This window comes from Lampris incognitus, chromosome 13 (assembly GCF_029633865.1).
Source record: "Lampris incognitus isolate fLamInc1 chromosome 13, fLamInc1.hap2, whole genome shotgun sequence".
NCBI classification, from domain to species: Eukaryota; Metazoa; Chordata; class Actinopteri; order Lampriformes; family Lampridae; genus Lampris; species Lampris incognitus.
Window position 1 is genome coordinate 13,384,929 of NC_079223.1, and position 16,168 is coordinate 13,401,096.

The window sequence follows — 16,168 nt, forward strand, 5'->3', positions numbered from 1 at the left end:
GTTATAACCGCACCCATCTCACCAACCATCACCATCACTCATAGCTCAGGCCTCCAACGCCTATCTAAACATATGCTCTGTAGAGCCGAGCAGCCCACGCGCATGCGCTGTTTCCTCTCACATATCCCATTGATAGATGCTGCGGGGGGGGGAGGCGGGGGAGGTGTTGCAGGCTTTGTGGAGGATGATTGAACCTAAGTTGTTACGTTTTGGTTTTTTTTTTCTTCTTCTAAGAAATGTAAATACATGTATGCACCCGTCCAAGCTGGACTTGATCTGGGTCCCATCTCTCGGATCTGCATCACATGCACAGCTTGCTGGCGGGTGCGGTTTAGACGCTCATCCGTATATAGGCCACAGCTCTTGCACATATATATATATATATATATATATATATATATATATATATATATATATGTGTGTGTGTGTGTGTGTATATATATATATATATATATATATACATATATATGTATAAAGGGAAAACTAAATATACTGTATTGAGCTGTTGTGAACATATGAAACTTCGTACAATCGGCGTCTGTAATCTATTTTGCATGATAACCGGCTCATTATTCACCACTACAACCACCACCACATCATCATCATCATCGTCACCATCATCATCATCATCGCCACCGCTTCTCCACATTTTCCGTCGGCGCGCGAACGCGGGGTCGGAGGAACCCGCGAGACTCCGTCCGGAGATTTTCGATCGTTTTCAGTCGTGACCCGACGTACCAAAAACGAAGTGAACTGTGGGCCCGTGACGCTCCGCTCCGATCCAGCGGGATCGAGCCGATTTGACGCTAAAAAGGGGGGAGTTTCGTGTCTCATCATCATGCACGTTCCCCCCCCCCCCCGTTTTCGCCTACATGGTGTGCACGGGGCTGATGATGCTGGGGAGAGAGAGAGAGAGAGAGAGAGAGAGAGAGAGAGAGAGAGAGAGAGAGAGAGAGAGAGAGAGAGAGAGAGAGAGAGAGAGAGAGAGAGAGAGAGAGACCCACCTCAGCTTTACGTCCCTGTTCTATTTTAAGCCTCCGTGCAGAGTGAATGCCCATACAGTGGAACCGAGCATCGATCCGCTGCATCTAAAGAAGGAAGTGTCCAATATAAAACCCCCATGCGGGCTCAAGTGGCCGTGCGTCATTTCTTACTCATCTATTATCAGAAGTGGTGCGATGTGGTCATGTTACATCGGCAGCAAATAGGCAGGCTGTCAGTAACCGCTGCGTTTATGTGTGATATATACCGTTCCCACTCATCCAGGAGGCAATAGCAAGCCGATGTGTGGATGTTATACGCTTGCCTGAAACAGTCTTGACTGCAAAGGGTAATTGGTGTGCTAATACACATCCCAGCCTTTCCTTTCTCTGCCCTATATGACCAGGCAGTGGTGTTGTGATGCAGATATAGAGAGAATGAACACACACACAAGATTTTTTTTTAAAATCACAGGTGTGCGCGTGTGTGTGTGTGTGTTGGGGGGGGGCAACACCCCCCTAAAGGATTTACAAAGACTGCTTTAGCAGAATGCCACCTTAAAACCTGCCTTACACCATTAGAAGAATGAAGGGATAGCGGGGATAGGTCACCTCGTCTCGGCAGCAGAACCACATCGATTACGGATCCGCTGCGCCTCAACAATACCGATGGATGAATACAGGTTATGAGAAACAACATTCCCACCAAACATCCCCATCATTCCCACCATTCCATGCAAACGCAGCTTACGACTGAGGACCAACTCAGCACCCGAGAATAGACCCCCTGACCAGCTCAGCGGCTCCACAAATGTCATCCTTCCATATTATCTGGTGCGCACACAGTGATTAAAGAACTCATTTAGCGTGCAGCGTGCTGTGTAACACTGTGCTGCTGCAACAGAGAACTCACCGGATAAACCACTCGGCGTTTTCCATTGTGCATTAACTCCCACTAGAAACGTATGAAATTATCCGCATGTCTAAAGTGGTGAGTTTAATCCGTCAACTGGATGAAAATGTTTCATTTAGTAATCACACCGAGCCAGAGGTGCGTGGATGAACTCATCTTAGATGTACAGTAAAAAGCACAGATATATAAATAGCAAAGATGGAAATCACCGACTTCAAACACTGTGTGTGTGTGTGTGTGTGTGTGTGTGTGTGTGTGTGTGTGTGTGTGTGTGTGTGTGTGTGTGTGTGTGTGTGTAGATGCATTTGGGAGCATGCATAGTTTCCAGTTTATGTGCACGTTTCTAATTTGATATATTGTAACCAGCAAGTTAATAAGACAGTTTAAGTGCACGTTCCTACTTTGATACATTGTAACCAGGAAGTATATAAGACAGTCAACATGTCTCTCGCTGTATCCCTTGTCGCGTACATGTTAGTTGTGTTGCTTTGTTGCTGGTGGTTGGGGATGTTATCTCACTGTTATCTCATACAAGGCCAAAACTCGTGGAGTATCTGACCGAGTATCCTACTCCAACAACTCAAATCAATACAACGAGGGCAGTGCAGAGACCCGTATTTAACAAAAACACACAGATAATTGCAACACCGCCGGATTTTCTGTTTGCTGTCGTACACAGAAGAAAGTTAACATCCCTCAACCCCAATCATTTTCATTCGGCACTGCCGAAATAATAGCCAGCCTGTCTAGACTGCTCAGCAAAAGAAATATATTGGAAGAAATATATTGGATTTGGCCTCGGTATGTGCAAATTCATCACATGAAATGTGAAGGTGATAACCAGAAAAGAAAATGTTGCATCAGAGAATCCACCACCAACAAATGCAGTGTTGGCTTGTTCCACCAATGCCTACCAATGTCACATCCAGCTCGTCCACTGGCTGCTGTGTATCTCACTCATCAGTTTACCTCGAATACCAGAAACATTACCGTTCCTGTTGGATCCTGAAACAGAGAGCCTGACAAACAGACTTGTCTTATGGTTTGTCTTATGGTTGAGACGGGTGCTGGTGTCGGGTGAGGATTTCTTTCTCCAACCTTTACCGCCCTCCGTCCCCATCCGTAAAAGAGAGGTTTCATTAGCGGCACGGTGGTGCAGTGGTTAGTGCTGTCACCTCACAGCAAGAAGGTCCTGGGTTCGAACCCCGGGGTTGTCCAACCTTGGGGGTCATCCCAGGTCGTCCTCAGTGCGGAGTTTGCATGTTCTCCCCTTGTCTGCGGTGGGTTTCCTCATGGTGCTCCGGTTTCCCCCTCCATCAAAAAAAAAGAAGACATGCATGTTAGGGTTAATACTAACATAATAATAATGATAATAATGATAGGTTAATAGGTCTGTGCCCCTAACCAATGCATGGCAAGACGAGCTGGAGTTGGTCCCCGGGTACTGTACGGCAGCTGCCCACTGCTCCTAGCTACACAGCTAGGATGGGTTCAATGCAGAGCGTAATTTCTCTGCGGGGATCAATAATGTATCTCAAAATCAAAATCAAAAAATTCCACGATTGACTTCCTTCCGGCGTGCTTCCTTCCGGTGTGGGAAGATGGCTGCGCGAATTCATGTTTGCAGCAGCCTCACCCAATGCCGGTGTGGGAAGATGGAGGCGCGAATTCACAAATGCGGCGGCCTCACCCAGTGCCGTCCATGCAGTGTCTGTCCACGTCTAAGTTTTGTCTTTGTTTGATGGCTGGGAGAGCGGGGGCAGGCTAAGCTAACTGCTAGCCCATGCAGACCGGCAGCTCTAATACCGAGGGCGGTCTGGCGAGGGCCCCACCTGGCGTTCACTGGTGTTTTTGATGTCGTCGTGAGGAGTGCGGGGAGGTGTGCTGAGGGTGTCTGGCTGGGGGAGCTGGGTCTGCTTCGTCCACGGCGGGGCGGGCTAAGCTAACTGCTAGCCCATGCAGAGCGGCGGTTCCGACATTCATCCTGGCTGGCGTTCATTCCCTTGGACAGTGATTTTTGTTGTTGTTTAGTTTTGATATATGTGTTAGTTTGGATACGTGTGTTCTTGTAGTTCTTGGATGTGTTTTTGTCTTTGTATTGCCCTGCTGTGGACTGTGGGGAAACGGCCTTTTCGTTTCCTTTCGTGTACACAAGTGCATGAGGTGAAACGACGAAGTGTTCCTGATTCCTGACGCATGCACGCTGGACGTTTCAGACACGTTGTGATGAGGATGTAAAGTGTTTCTCCTGATCATGTGTGTTTCAGAGAAGAGAAGCCTATTCAAGCGAGAATGGTGAACCTGGTTGGGCAGAAGAAGCCTTCACAGCAAAACGACGTCAGGTGAGCGTCCATCCCTCCACAGCCATCAGCCTCCCGATACTCGACGTACTGTACAGTCAGTGGGACGCGGGGAAACCCAAATTAGAAATGGGTGTTGGTTTCACTTCCAGTCAAGTACAATTTTTTTCGCAGCGGCCAAAATACCACGATGGCCAATGTTTAGATGAGTTGGTACTTTAAACCCTGATTTAAGCTCAGCATGGATTATGACGTTTGACAACCGGCCTCCCAGAGCCATAACCCTCTTAAACCCATACGTACACTTAACCATCTCTGATCTAATAGCGTTCACAGCAGAAGTCCTCAACTACATTCTCCTTCATCAATATGTTAAAATGGATCATATTCCCTTTCTGGAGTATATTCTGGATCGTATTCCATTCCTGGCACGGTGGCGCAGTGGTTAGTGCTGTTGCCTTACAGCAAGAAGGTCCTGGGTTCAAGCCTCCGGGCTGTCCAACCTTGGGGGTCATCCCAGGTCACTTAGCTGATGATTGCTTATGGCATGAAACAGGCTTGTACTGTCTCATAAAGCATTTGCTCACTGGATTTTATATTTATATATATATATCATGTGATTTGATATGTTGACATGTAGTGTCACAATTTCAGACATAAAGAAAGAAGTACAGGTGTGTATTCTCAGGAAGAGGAAATTAGCTGCTTACAAAGTTTTATCTGTGAGACTTCTAATGGGCAATTCAGCAAAAGGTGAAAGTCTTTTGTAATTCACCATGTTCATCTTTTATGGTTGCTGAAGTCACCAGTAAAAGCAGGTCGACTCCAGTGGTTTGGTCCCACTGTGCACACCATCTACCGTACCTGTTGGGGCTAAATGTGAGACTAGCATGGCCCCTGTTTTACTGTCGTTAGCTTGTTGTTTGACAGAGCTCATCACTGCATGTAGGTCTTAACTTGCTGCTTTTCAATTCTGCTACCAAGCTGTACTGTTTCCAGGCTGATTTAAACTGACATGGATGCTGATGGATGTACAGATAGATAGATAGATAGATAGATAGATAGATAGATAGATAGATAGATAGATAGATAGATAGATACCTTATATATAGTTTCGGATGTACAGATGGGTGGCATGGTGGTCCAGTGGTTAGCGCTGTCGCCTCACAGCAAGAAGGTCCTAGGTTTGAACCCTGTGGGGTTGTCCAACCTTGGGGGGTCATCCCAGGTCATCCTCTATATGGAGTTCGCATGTTCTCCCCGTGTCTGCGGTGGGTTTTCTCTGGGTGCTGCAGTTTCCTCCACCATTAAAAGACATGCATGTTAGGGTTAATACCTTGGTCTGTGCCCCTGACCAAGGCATGGCAAGTTGAACTGGAGTTGGTCCCTGGGTGCTGCACGGTGGCTGCCCACTTCTCCTAGCTACACAGCTAGGATGGGTTAAATGCAGAGCATAATGTTCCCATGGTGATTAATAAAGTCATAAAAAAATCCCTTATACGTAGCTTTGTAGCTTATTGAGGAAACGCTCACACAGAAGGATGTCTATAAATGTTCGTATTATGTGCATTTGCACTTTTCAAAAGACGATGACTGCCAACGTTGGGATGGACTGTCACGTACAATGTAGGTTGACCTTTGTCATGGGTGCAGACGTGATTACGCCACTTCGTGATGAGATTACACGTACACACGTCTGACCTCGCAAGACTACGTGTCAACATATCAAATCATGTTCTGTCACGTGAATATGATGCATTTCAACATATCGATGAATGTGGATGTTTCGGAGGACATCTGCTCTGATCATCTGCTTTTATACTATTAAATTAGAGTTGGGCGGCACGGTGGCCCAGTGGTTAGCGCTCTCACCTCACAGCAAGAAGGTCCTGGGTTCGAACCCCAGGCCGTCCCAGGTCCTTTCTGTGTGGAGCTTGCATGTTCTCCCCGTGTTGGCGTGGGTTTCCTCCGAGTGCTCCGATTTCCTCCCGCCATCAAAAAGACGTGCATGTTAGGGTTAGTACGCCTGTTTGTGCCCCTGAGCAAGGCAGTGGAAAGAAGAACTGGAGGTGGTCCCTGGGTGCTGCAGCTGCCCACTGCTGCTATACAATACGATGGGTTAAATGCAGAGAATGAACTTTGTTGCATGTATGTACAATGACATCATAAAGTGCCTGTCTGTTAAGGTTGGGTTTGGTGTGGTTAGGGCCAGGGTAAGGATGTGGGGGCTGCTAAGATGCCTCAGCATGCCACATTCCGAAGTAAAGATGGACGTGATCCGCCCGATAAGTCCAGTCTAAAGCTGTTGAGTCATTACCGACTGGATAGCATGGTCTTCCTCAGTGGATTTGCAGCCTTCCAGTGGACTCAGATGCTTGTCAGGCACAGTTTGCTCAGGTCTCTTGCCAAGCTGCTTGTCTGATGGAATCAGTACCAGTGTGTTTTTGTGTGTTCGTTGGTGTGTGTGCGTGTTGTGTGATTTGATTCCATTTATCTATCCAGTATAACTTGGAATATCATGTTGACTTTTATGACCCGATATACCAGAGAAATATGGCACCAGAACATACATGTCATACTTTATTGGGTCTGTTTGCTGGGTAGCAATAACTTGTGAGCGGTACATTGTTCTGGTCTCATCCCTTTATGAGTTGGCTGCTTCATGCTTGGTCTTAATAAGCTAAATGCATGTGATTCATGTTGTTGTAGCGGCGTCATACTCTTGAAAGGCAGTTGAGATATTACGGTATTATGAATAGATTGGAATAACGCTCCATTCTCAGTATCTTCACCTCACTTATCAGAAAGTACAGCTGTTGTAAATGTATTTGCAGATAACTTAGTCTGTCTCCATTTCAGTCCAACGGCTGCTCCACAACTTTCTCACGATCCATCTCACCACATGAGGTGTTATTTTCCACGAGAGCCGCAAAGTTACCGGCAGAGGAAGTTTTAGTGATCAGAATTACAAACATATATTTCCAAAATAATGCATTTCAATCTTGTCCATTCACAACTGATTTAACTGGGGAAGTATTTGCTTTACTTCACCTTTTCAGTAGTTTTCATCCCAGAACCCACTGGGTCTCCAGCCGGGACCTACTAGTTAAACACAACCCATATTTTTTAAACCACTTGCACAAAGTTAACCATTGTAGAAATCCCCATAATATGAGTACATGCATAAGCATTGTGCACAGCGGTAGCCATTGTAGGTATTGTATTGTAGGTATTGTACCGGCACTTCCTCCTGATGGGGGTTAGCACAATGATTTAGTATGAAGAGGAAGTTTTGCAAAAGTTTGCAATTCAATGCGGTTTTCCAATAACAGAAGCAAACTTAATGAAATAAGATAAGCAACGATCTGCACTGCTAGAAAAGGAATTAATTGAAAAACTCTGCTTTATGAATACAGAATAAATATAGGGAACATGGCAGGACTATATCGGTTACTATCATGTACAGTACTGATGCATGGGGAACACATCGCCCTCAACATCAGCTGCTAGTGGAGCAATCAGAGTGAGCGGACTTCTGCAATGGCTTGAACTGCAGGTTTGGAAAAATCTCACACAAACTGGGGCATCCGGGTAGCGTAGAGGTCTATCCCATTGCCTACCAATATGGGGATCGCCGGTTCGAATCCCCGTGTTACCTCTGGCGTGGTCGGGCATCCCTACAGACACAATTGGCTGTGTCTGTGGGTGGGAAGCCGGATGTGGGCATGTGTCCTGGTCGCTTCACTAGCGCCTTCTCTGGTCGGTTGGGGCGCCTGTTTGGGGGGACTGGGGGCAATAGCATAATCCTCCCACGCGCTACGTCCCCCTGGCGAAACTCCTCACTGTCAGGTGAAAAGAAGCGGCTGGTGACTCCACATGTATCGGAGGAGGCATGTGGTAGTCTGCAGCCCTGCCTGGATCGGCAGAGGGGGTGGAGTAGCGACCGGGACGGCTCGGAAGAGTGGGGTAATTGGCCGGATACAATTGGGGAGAAAAAGGGGTAAACCCCCCCCCCCAAAAAAAAAAACTCACGTAAACTTAGTTTTGTGTTTCACCACCGCTTTTCAAGAAATCTAATGAACAGATATTTGATAGAGAAGGAAGCAGGATTCATGTTGCCATATCTGTAAATCTCCACTTCTGTACCTGATGCACGTCTCTTCTCTTGAATAAAAAAAAAGTTTTGAACTCTTAAACCTTTATTTCCACTTTGGTACAGCGGCGACGTGACCCACGTTTAGCGCATTGGCCTTCAACGTCAGCTGACCTGATAGCTCTCAATGTGAAGAGATGTGAATGGGCAGAATCGACCTTTCATTCATTCAGCGATATTCTCCGTCAGCCTGGAAAATGAACATCTGAAAACTGTTGGGATCTCTCCCGGTGATGATTCATTCAGCTTTTGGTTTCTCTAACGTACGATAGGGGGCCAGGGCCTCAGGATGATTTAGCTCGGCGACTGCTTTACTTTTTCCACCAGCGTGTCTATGCAAAACCCAAGTTATTTGAACGTGACAAATGTTTGTTGTTGCCTCAGATGTGATCCATCGACAGGACAGAAACAAATACACTTTTGGTCTTGTTGCTCTTTGACGCCATACAAACATCTCTGTCCTCATTGGCTCGTTCAGATTATTATTATTATTATTTTTTTGGATGTTTCCCCCTTTTTCCTCCCAATTGTACTTGGCCAATTACCCCACCCTTCCGAGCCGTCCCGGTCGCTGCTCCACCCCCTCTGCCGATCCGGGGAGGGCTGCAGACTACCACATGCCTCCTCCCATACATGTGGAGTCACCAGCCGCTTCTCTTCACCTGACAGTGAGGAGTTTCACCAGGGGGATGTGGCGTGGGAGGATCACGCTATTCCCCCCCCCCCCCAGTTCTCCCTCCCCCTGAACAGGCGCCCCGACCGACCAGAGGAGGCGCTAGTGCAGCGACCAGGACACATACACACATCCGGCTTCCCACTCGCAGACACGGCCAATTGTGTCTGTAGGGACGGCCGACCAAGCCGGAGGTAACACGGGGATGTGTTGGAAGGCAAAGGAAGCTGGACGCCCCCTGGCTTGTTCAGATTGTTGACATGTATTTCCATACGTTTGCCTTCAAAGTGGCCAGTTGTGATTTCTCCCCGCTGTACCATTATTGTAGGATAAAGATTACTTACACACTATTATATGTTTGTGTGTTTGCGTGAGTTTGTGTGTGTGTGTGTGTGTGTGTGTGTGTGTGTGTGTGTGTGTGTGTGTTGTTTGTGTGTGGGTGTGTGTGTGTTTGCCAGTGCGTCTAAGTGTGTGTGCAGGGGGATTATAGTGGAAGTCATTTGGAGCCCATCTGCTTCCCGGAGGAATTCCACAATTTGTTCCCCTCTACGACATTAAACAAATCCCGGCCGTTACACAATCCCGCCCATTTGTGGTGCATCACGCCGAGCCGCTGATACTGTAGAGCGCCGTCTGTTCATCATCACGTGTTTTAATGCTCCACAATATTCCATCTCTACCACAACATACCACAACATCCAACTGCAGGCAAAAAGCCACTGCCCATTTGGATATTATTCATAGTAAATTGGCAAAGACCGGGACACACACACACACACGCACACGCACGCACGCACACACACACGCACGCACACACTATTGGGTTGCCAAACAGAGTCTCTCTCCTCAGTAGAAGAACAGAACCTGGGGACAGCCATACAAATGTGTGTTATCGTATGAACACACATCATATCCCGTAATGTAAGGATGTTTACACCGCGCATCGCCCACTGTGATTGGCCAGGTGTCTCCTGATAGCAGGTTGCCATGGCGAGGGCCCGGCGACGCGGCGGGAACCCCAGCAAGGCATTGCATTGGCCAAGTGTTACTTCCTCATCTCCCTCCGGGGTTTGGCGGTTATCCTACGCTTCCCATGAGCCTCTCTTCTCCGGCACGGAGACCTCGACACAATTCCTAACCAGACACAAAGCAATAATAATAACAATAATAATGATGAAAATAGCAACAAATGTCATTTCTATACTGCTGCACCTTTCATACGGGTAGTGCAGCGTCAAGGGGTTTGCAGAACAAGACAAAATTAAAGCATGATTAAAAAAAAGATACAATATAAAGATGATTTAAAAGTGCTTTTGGATTAAGACACATTCACAAACAGAAAATGGATACATTAAAAAGTAGCAGATTCCCCCCGTCAGAGTTGTCATTTTGAAATGGAAAAACGCAGAGAAGCTACAGCTCGGTGCTTTTATCTGTATTAGAAAATACCAGGTTTTACACGCCATGCAGTACACACACATTCACGAGTAACTTAACAACTGAACTGTGCTGAGTGGTAATATCGTCCTGCCGTGCAGCATCACCGTGGTACAAATACACACTCAATATGCACCTTACATCAGGTTTAACAGACAATCACTGTTTATCCTCGTGTGACAAAGGATTCAAAACACTGTGAGAATTTACCCCACAGTGTTTGATGTGAATCATATTTAACGTCACATTATTTCACTCAGAAATTTTATAGTAAATACAAGTCATCATACTTCAATTACATCTGTTTTACTCATATACTACTTGGTTATTTCTGTGAGATGAATGGCCTTAATAAACATCACGGCTTGTCATGTAAGACAGGGTAACCCTACACCAGGTGTACTTTAAGACTCTGCAGAGACACTGAAACTAAATCTTGTTCTAAACCTGAAACCTACATAATTTATGTATAATGTATAATGCACTTCTCTCAGATTTGCCTCTGAAAAAAGTTTTGATCGCATATATTAAAATGCTTCTCCTACGAATATCTTTTTTTTTTCTCGATTAATGTGGTCCCCCTGGTGTAATTCATTGTTAAAGAGTCCGTTTTTAAGCAAGAAAGAGAGAGAGAGAGAGGGAGATAGAGAGAGAGAGAGAGAGAGAGGGAGGGAGATAGACAGAGAGAGAGAAAGGGAGGGAGGGAGATAGACAGAGAGAGAGAAAGATTTAAAATGCTAATGTTGGAAGTTGTTCTATAAATAAGTCCCGTGTGTCTAAAACAAACGAACAACAAATAAATCAAACGGTCCTCGGTGTAAAAAGCGAGTTACAGCCGTCACAGTCTGGGACTGAGCCCCCCGAGACTTGAACACTAGAGGGTAGAATGAGGTCAAAGGTCAAAATGAACCCAAACCCACCCCCCCCTTTTTTTTGGTAGCAAATTTCACTACTGCCCTTTTTGTGGCTGAAATTTTGACTGTTCAGTGTCAGGTGGAATTTTAAGGTGCGTAACGTGAATTTGGTGGTTAAAATCTTTCCACGGCCAGCGAAGCCTCATAATTAGACAGTAGAATATGCAGAATGTTTTGCCAGGCACTTATTTGTGTGAGTAGCATGGAGTACATGTGTTACCATATAACAAGTAATGATGATCACGTGGGTTTGTGTACAGTGTTTGTGTGTGTGTTTGTTTTCATGTTTTGGTTTCTGTACATGTGCTCATGAACGTGCCTTTTATCATGATCATGTATGTGTATGTATGTGGTCCCACGGGAATGTGTGTATGAGTATAAATGCACAAAATACACGTTTTGTGTGTATGTGTGTGTGTGTCATTTTGTGTGCATATCTGTGTTATTATGTTGTGTATGTGTGTGGTTGGGTGTGTCGGATTTTGACCGTTATTATGTTGTATGTATGTTAATTTGTTCTTGTGTGTCATGTGTGTTTGAGTCTTTTGTATTATCATGTTGTGCATGTATGTGTGTTTAAGTGTTATTTTGTTTGTGTGTGTATGTGTGTGTGTATGTGTGTGTGTCTTGTAGATGCCTGGCTGTGCTGTGCATGCCATTGCCTGGCCATATGGAGCTCTGTCTGGGGAGCACACTACCCACTTATCTCTGCTGTTGGCTCTGGTGCTCTCTCCATCTGTCTCTCTATCTCTCTCTCTCTCTGTACCCCCGTCTCTTTTCTCTTCTCCAAGACTGATCCTCTGGCCTTCTTTTCTCTCTCTCTCTCTCTCTCTCTCTCTAATGCTCTCTCTCTCTCTCTCTCTCTCTCAGTTAATCTAGTTTTCTATCTTTCACATTTTCTTTTTCTGTATCTTTGAAAGCTGTCCATCATGTCCTCTGAAAATAATACTAAAGCAGTCTTCCTCAGGTAGCTGTCTAATTATATACCTAATGTGTGTGTGTGTGTGTGTGTGTGTGTTCCATGGAGGTATGTGTATTATTTACAGACCGGAGTCTTTTCTAACACACTCTTTTGAGTTTGTCCTTCATCATCATACGCCCCCCTCCCCCCCGTTGTCTTCCTTTTTCACTCTCAACTGTAAATGGAGACGGATATTAGTCAAGACAAGTTTACTTGTAGAGCACACGAGCACATTTCATACACACAAAGGCAATTCAAAACGCTTTGTGTAAGGCTTAAAAGACATTAGTTAAGAGTTACAGAATAAGACGAACAAGTAAAAAGAAAATAAAAGATAAAAATGGAATGAAATAAAAAGAACATTTTGAAAATAATTAAAAGACCGAACTGTAGAGGAATTAAAATGACCGGACTGGTTAAAGCCGTTATCCGTGATCTTCTCCGGGCACTTCCGGTGCAGCAGCCAGTCAGTGCGTTTGCGTTCTGCTTCTGTGACGTCTCCTGGGTATGCCTGCTTTTTATTGGTTCCGCTAGGAGCCGCCAGTTCCGCCAAGTATTCAAATTGAACGAAGCTTCCGCAGGAAACGATTTAAGCCCGCCACAAAATAAAAAGAAGAAGGAGGAGCGGAAGGAAGTTGCGTTCTGAGCGTTGAAGAACAAACCGTAGCCGCCCGCTAAATATTAGCTAACGTGGAACAAGGTTTAATTGAATGTTTAATACGGATTAATACGAGGCTCGGTATTACCGTGTCAGGTTTGATATCGGTCTTCTTTCTCCAAAACGCGGACGCGCCGCGGGAGAATCTTGCCGGTGTTCCTCTGTGCGACCGTTGGGATTCCGTCCCGAGCGTGACGTTCTCCGCACATTCAGGATCGGCTGCCTGTTGCGCCCAGTTTCACCACCAAGGTACTGACAACGTACATTTAAAATCTACACCTTGCCCTTAGTAGATGTAAAGTCGTTTTTAAAGGGACCATTTAAATGGTGGGATGAATAGAAAAATTGGGGAAGACATGCTGGAGGACAGTTGAGTGGACAACGCCTGACGTCACTTTTCTGATGTTTTGTTGATGAGCCCCAATCAGCAGCCCCATTAACAATGACATTGTGCTATGAGTTTTGCTTCTGTTTCAGTCTTCTTTCTCCAGGTCTCAGTGTTAAGATTTCCAATCCAAGTTTATGTATTCGTTCTGTGTGACAGTTAGACAACCGACGTTTAGACATTTTTACTTCACTTGAACAGTGGTGCCTGCAGAAAATATTTAGTGGGGAGCAGATGGGGCCAGGAAAAAATCTTGGGGTGGCACACTAAAAAGGCTATACAGCATACAGGAATTTCAGGGTACGCAAGGGAAAAGACACTAGAGAGTATGATAAATTGCATTTGTTTAATTCCTTGGCTGATCTCATTGTGAAATATCAAATTATGATATTTACATGAGATCAGCCAAGGAATCATTTATTAGTGAATGCATCACCACCAATAAATCAAGGGTGTGGGTTGCTTAAACATACAAGTTATTAGCTGATAGCAAAGGTTTCATTTATGTCCAGCACATCGTATTTCATTCTCTGAATCATATCCTTGAACAGAAATTGTATTTCACATGTCAAGATTCTATGTGACCAAAAATTCTATAAGTAGCTATAATTCTAGGTGTATATGTCCTCTATAGAATAAAATAATTAATTATGGATGCAAAAATATAAATGAATAAAAAAATAGCCCTGTGATGGCCTGTGTCTCCTCGCCTGCCCCCCAATGGCTGCTGGGATAGGCTCCAGTGTCCCCGCGACCCTGAGAGCAGGATAAGCGGTTTGTGTAATGGATGGATGGATGGATTGACGCAAAAATGTCTGACCTAAGGTTCTGATGCAATTACAAAACACCACACATCAGATTACATACTCAATTTATTTTACTTTTATAATTTCAGTGATTTGTGTAATTTAATAATAACCAACATGGCATTCCAGTTCCATAGTTTTATCTCAAAATAATAATAAAAAAAAAGGGATTAGGATTTCTGGGACTTGTCAGTTGGGAGTGGGGGGGCAGCGGGGTGACCAGTAATTTTAGCATGGCGTGCCATTGCACTTGGACAATTTTTTTTTTTTAATAACACACGCTGTTGGTCCAAAGATGAAAATGTCACGAGTGGCAATGGTTTGATTTAGGGGCAGTTTACAATCTATTTAATAAAAACATAACTTAATTATCGGCGGTGCAATTGGACAAAGATATGACTATTTTAAAACTACCCAGTTACAATGTTAGCTTTCGTGTGAATATTACACCCTAATTTAAGGTCTAACATATGCATACTTGGTGCAACAGGCTGCAAGTCTCTTCCAAATATAGGCACCGATCCCATTGGGGTGCTTTGATGCTCGAGCACCGACTGAAAATAAATGAATGAATGAATATATAAATAAATAAAAACACCATCTTAAAAAAAACTGCATCTATTTATTCTATTATTAAGCCTATAATTATTGGTGAATGTTTTAACTATGAATCGTGTTTATCTAATTAAAATTGTTGCAGCTCTGTGCGTGTGTAAGTTAAGTAGTGTAGTCACATAGCTAACTGCCAGTGTAACGTTAGAGTTGGCTAAACCAACGCTGCATCATGTAGCTAGTTGAGACTTAACCACTTTGCGTTATTGAACTGTTACAAAAACAGTGCAAGGAGCAGAAACCTGGATGCAATGGGTGGACTGCTGTGAGAAGAAACGGTCCGCCCTCCTTTGGAAATAGCCTGTAGCCAATGGTGAGTGTGAGTCAGTTCTTTTTCTTTCTTTACAGTAAGCTTCTGTTTAGGTTAGGTATGTCATGTGTCAAAATGTGTTTTGCAAATAGATGTGGATAATTACTGTATTCATGCTTAACTTGTTTGCGTAGCTATTGCTCTTGGTTGTACTGAAAGATTGCACACACGGCGCAGTGTTAGGTTGTGAATGTGGCTAATGTGAATGTAAATACTGCATGATGAATACCAAGTTATGGTATTCATATGTGTAGCTTTTGCTTAGGTGTTACTCTCTGTTGTACTATTATACACCTGAGCGGCATAGTGTTATGTTGTGGCCAATGTGTATGTAAATACTAACCCCCTCAAGATTGTGCTGGCATAGGCGCCTTAACATTACATAAGGCCCTGGGGCTACGGACGTTTTGCAGCCCCCCATAAAGAACCCTCTTGTTCTGTGCGTAATAGCGCATTACCAAGCATTTTAACATGCTCCGACATCCCACCTTGTAAACAAGCCCAGTTCAATTCACGCATGAAGCTGTATCACCAAGCTGGTTAAAATGTTCCGACATCCTCACGGTGGTCACTGGTTCGAATCCCCATGTTACCTTCGGCTTGGTCGGGCGTCCCTACAGACACGATTGGCCGTGTGCGCTGGTGGGAGGCCGGATGTGGGTATGTGTCCTGGTCGCTGCAGTAGCGCCTCCTCTGGTCAGTTGGGGTGCCTGTTTGGGGGAGGAGGGGGAACTGGGGGGAATAGTGTGTTCCTCCCATGCGCTACGTCCCCCTGGCGAAACTCCTCACAGTCAGGTGAAAAGAAGCGGCTCGTGACTCCACATGTATCGGAGCAGGTATGTGGTCGTCTGCAGCCCTCCCCGGATTGGCAGAGGGGGTGGAACAGCGACTGGGATGACTCGGAAAATAGGGTAATTGGCCAAGTACAATTGGGGAGGAAAAGCCCCCCCCCCCCAAATGCCCGAACATCCTGACTTTTAAACCATCCTGGTTCGATTCATTTTGTACTTGTTACACTGCATCAACAAGCGTGTTAACATTGTCCGAAATCCTGCCTTATAAACAA

The 16,168-nt window shown here is 45.1% G+C and overlaps 1 protein-coding gene across 1 annotated transcript in view; it reads left to right on the forward strand.

The window, feature by feature from the left end:
* LOC130123149 (regulating synaptic membrane exocytosis protein 1-like) overlaps positions 1-16,168 on the forward strand; it is a 148,027-nt gene that overhangs the window by 916 nt on the left and 130,943 nt on the right. Inside the window, exon 2 of the mRNA XM_056292278.1 lies at positions 4,161-4,235. Coding sequence (XP_056148253.1) covers positions 4,161-4,235 — 75 coding nt within the window. The remainder of the gene's footprint in view (positions 1-4,160; positions 4,236-16,168) is intronic.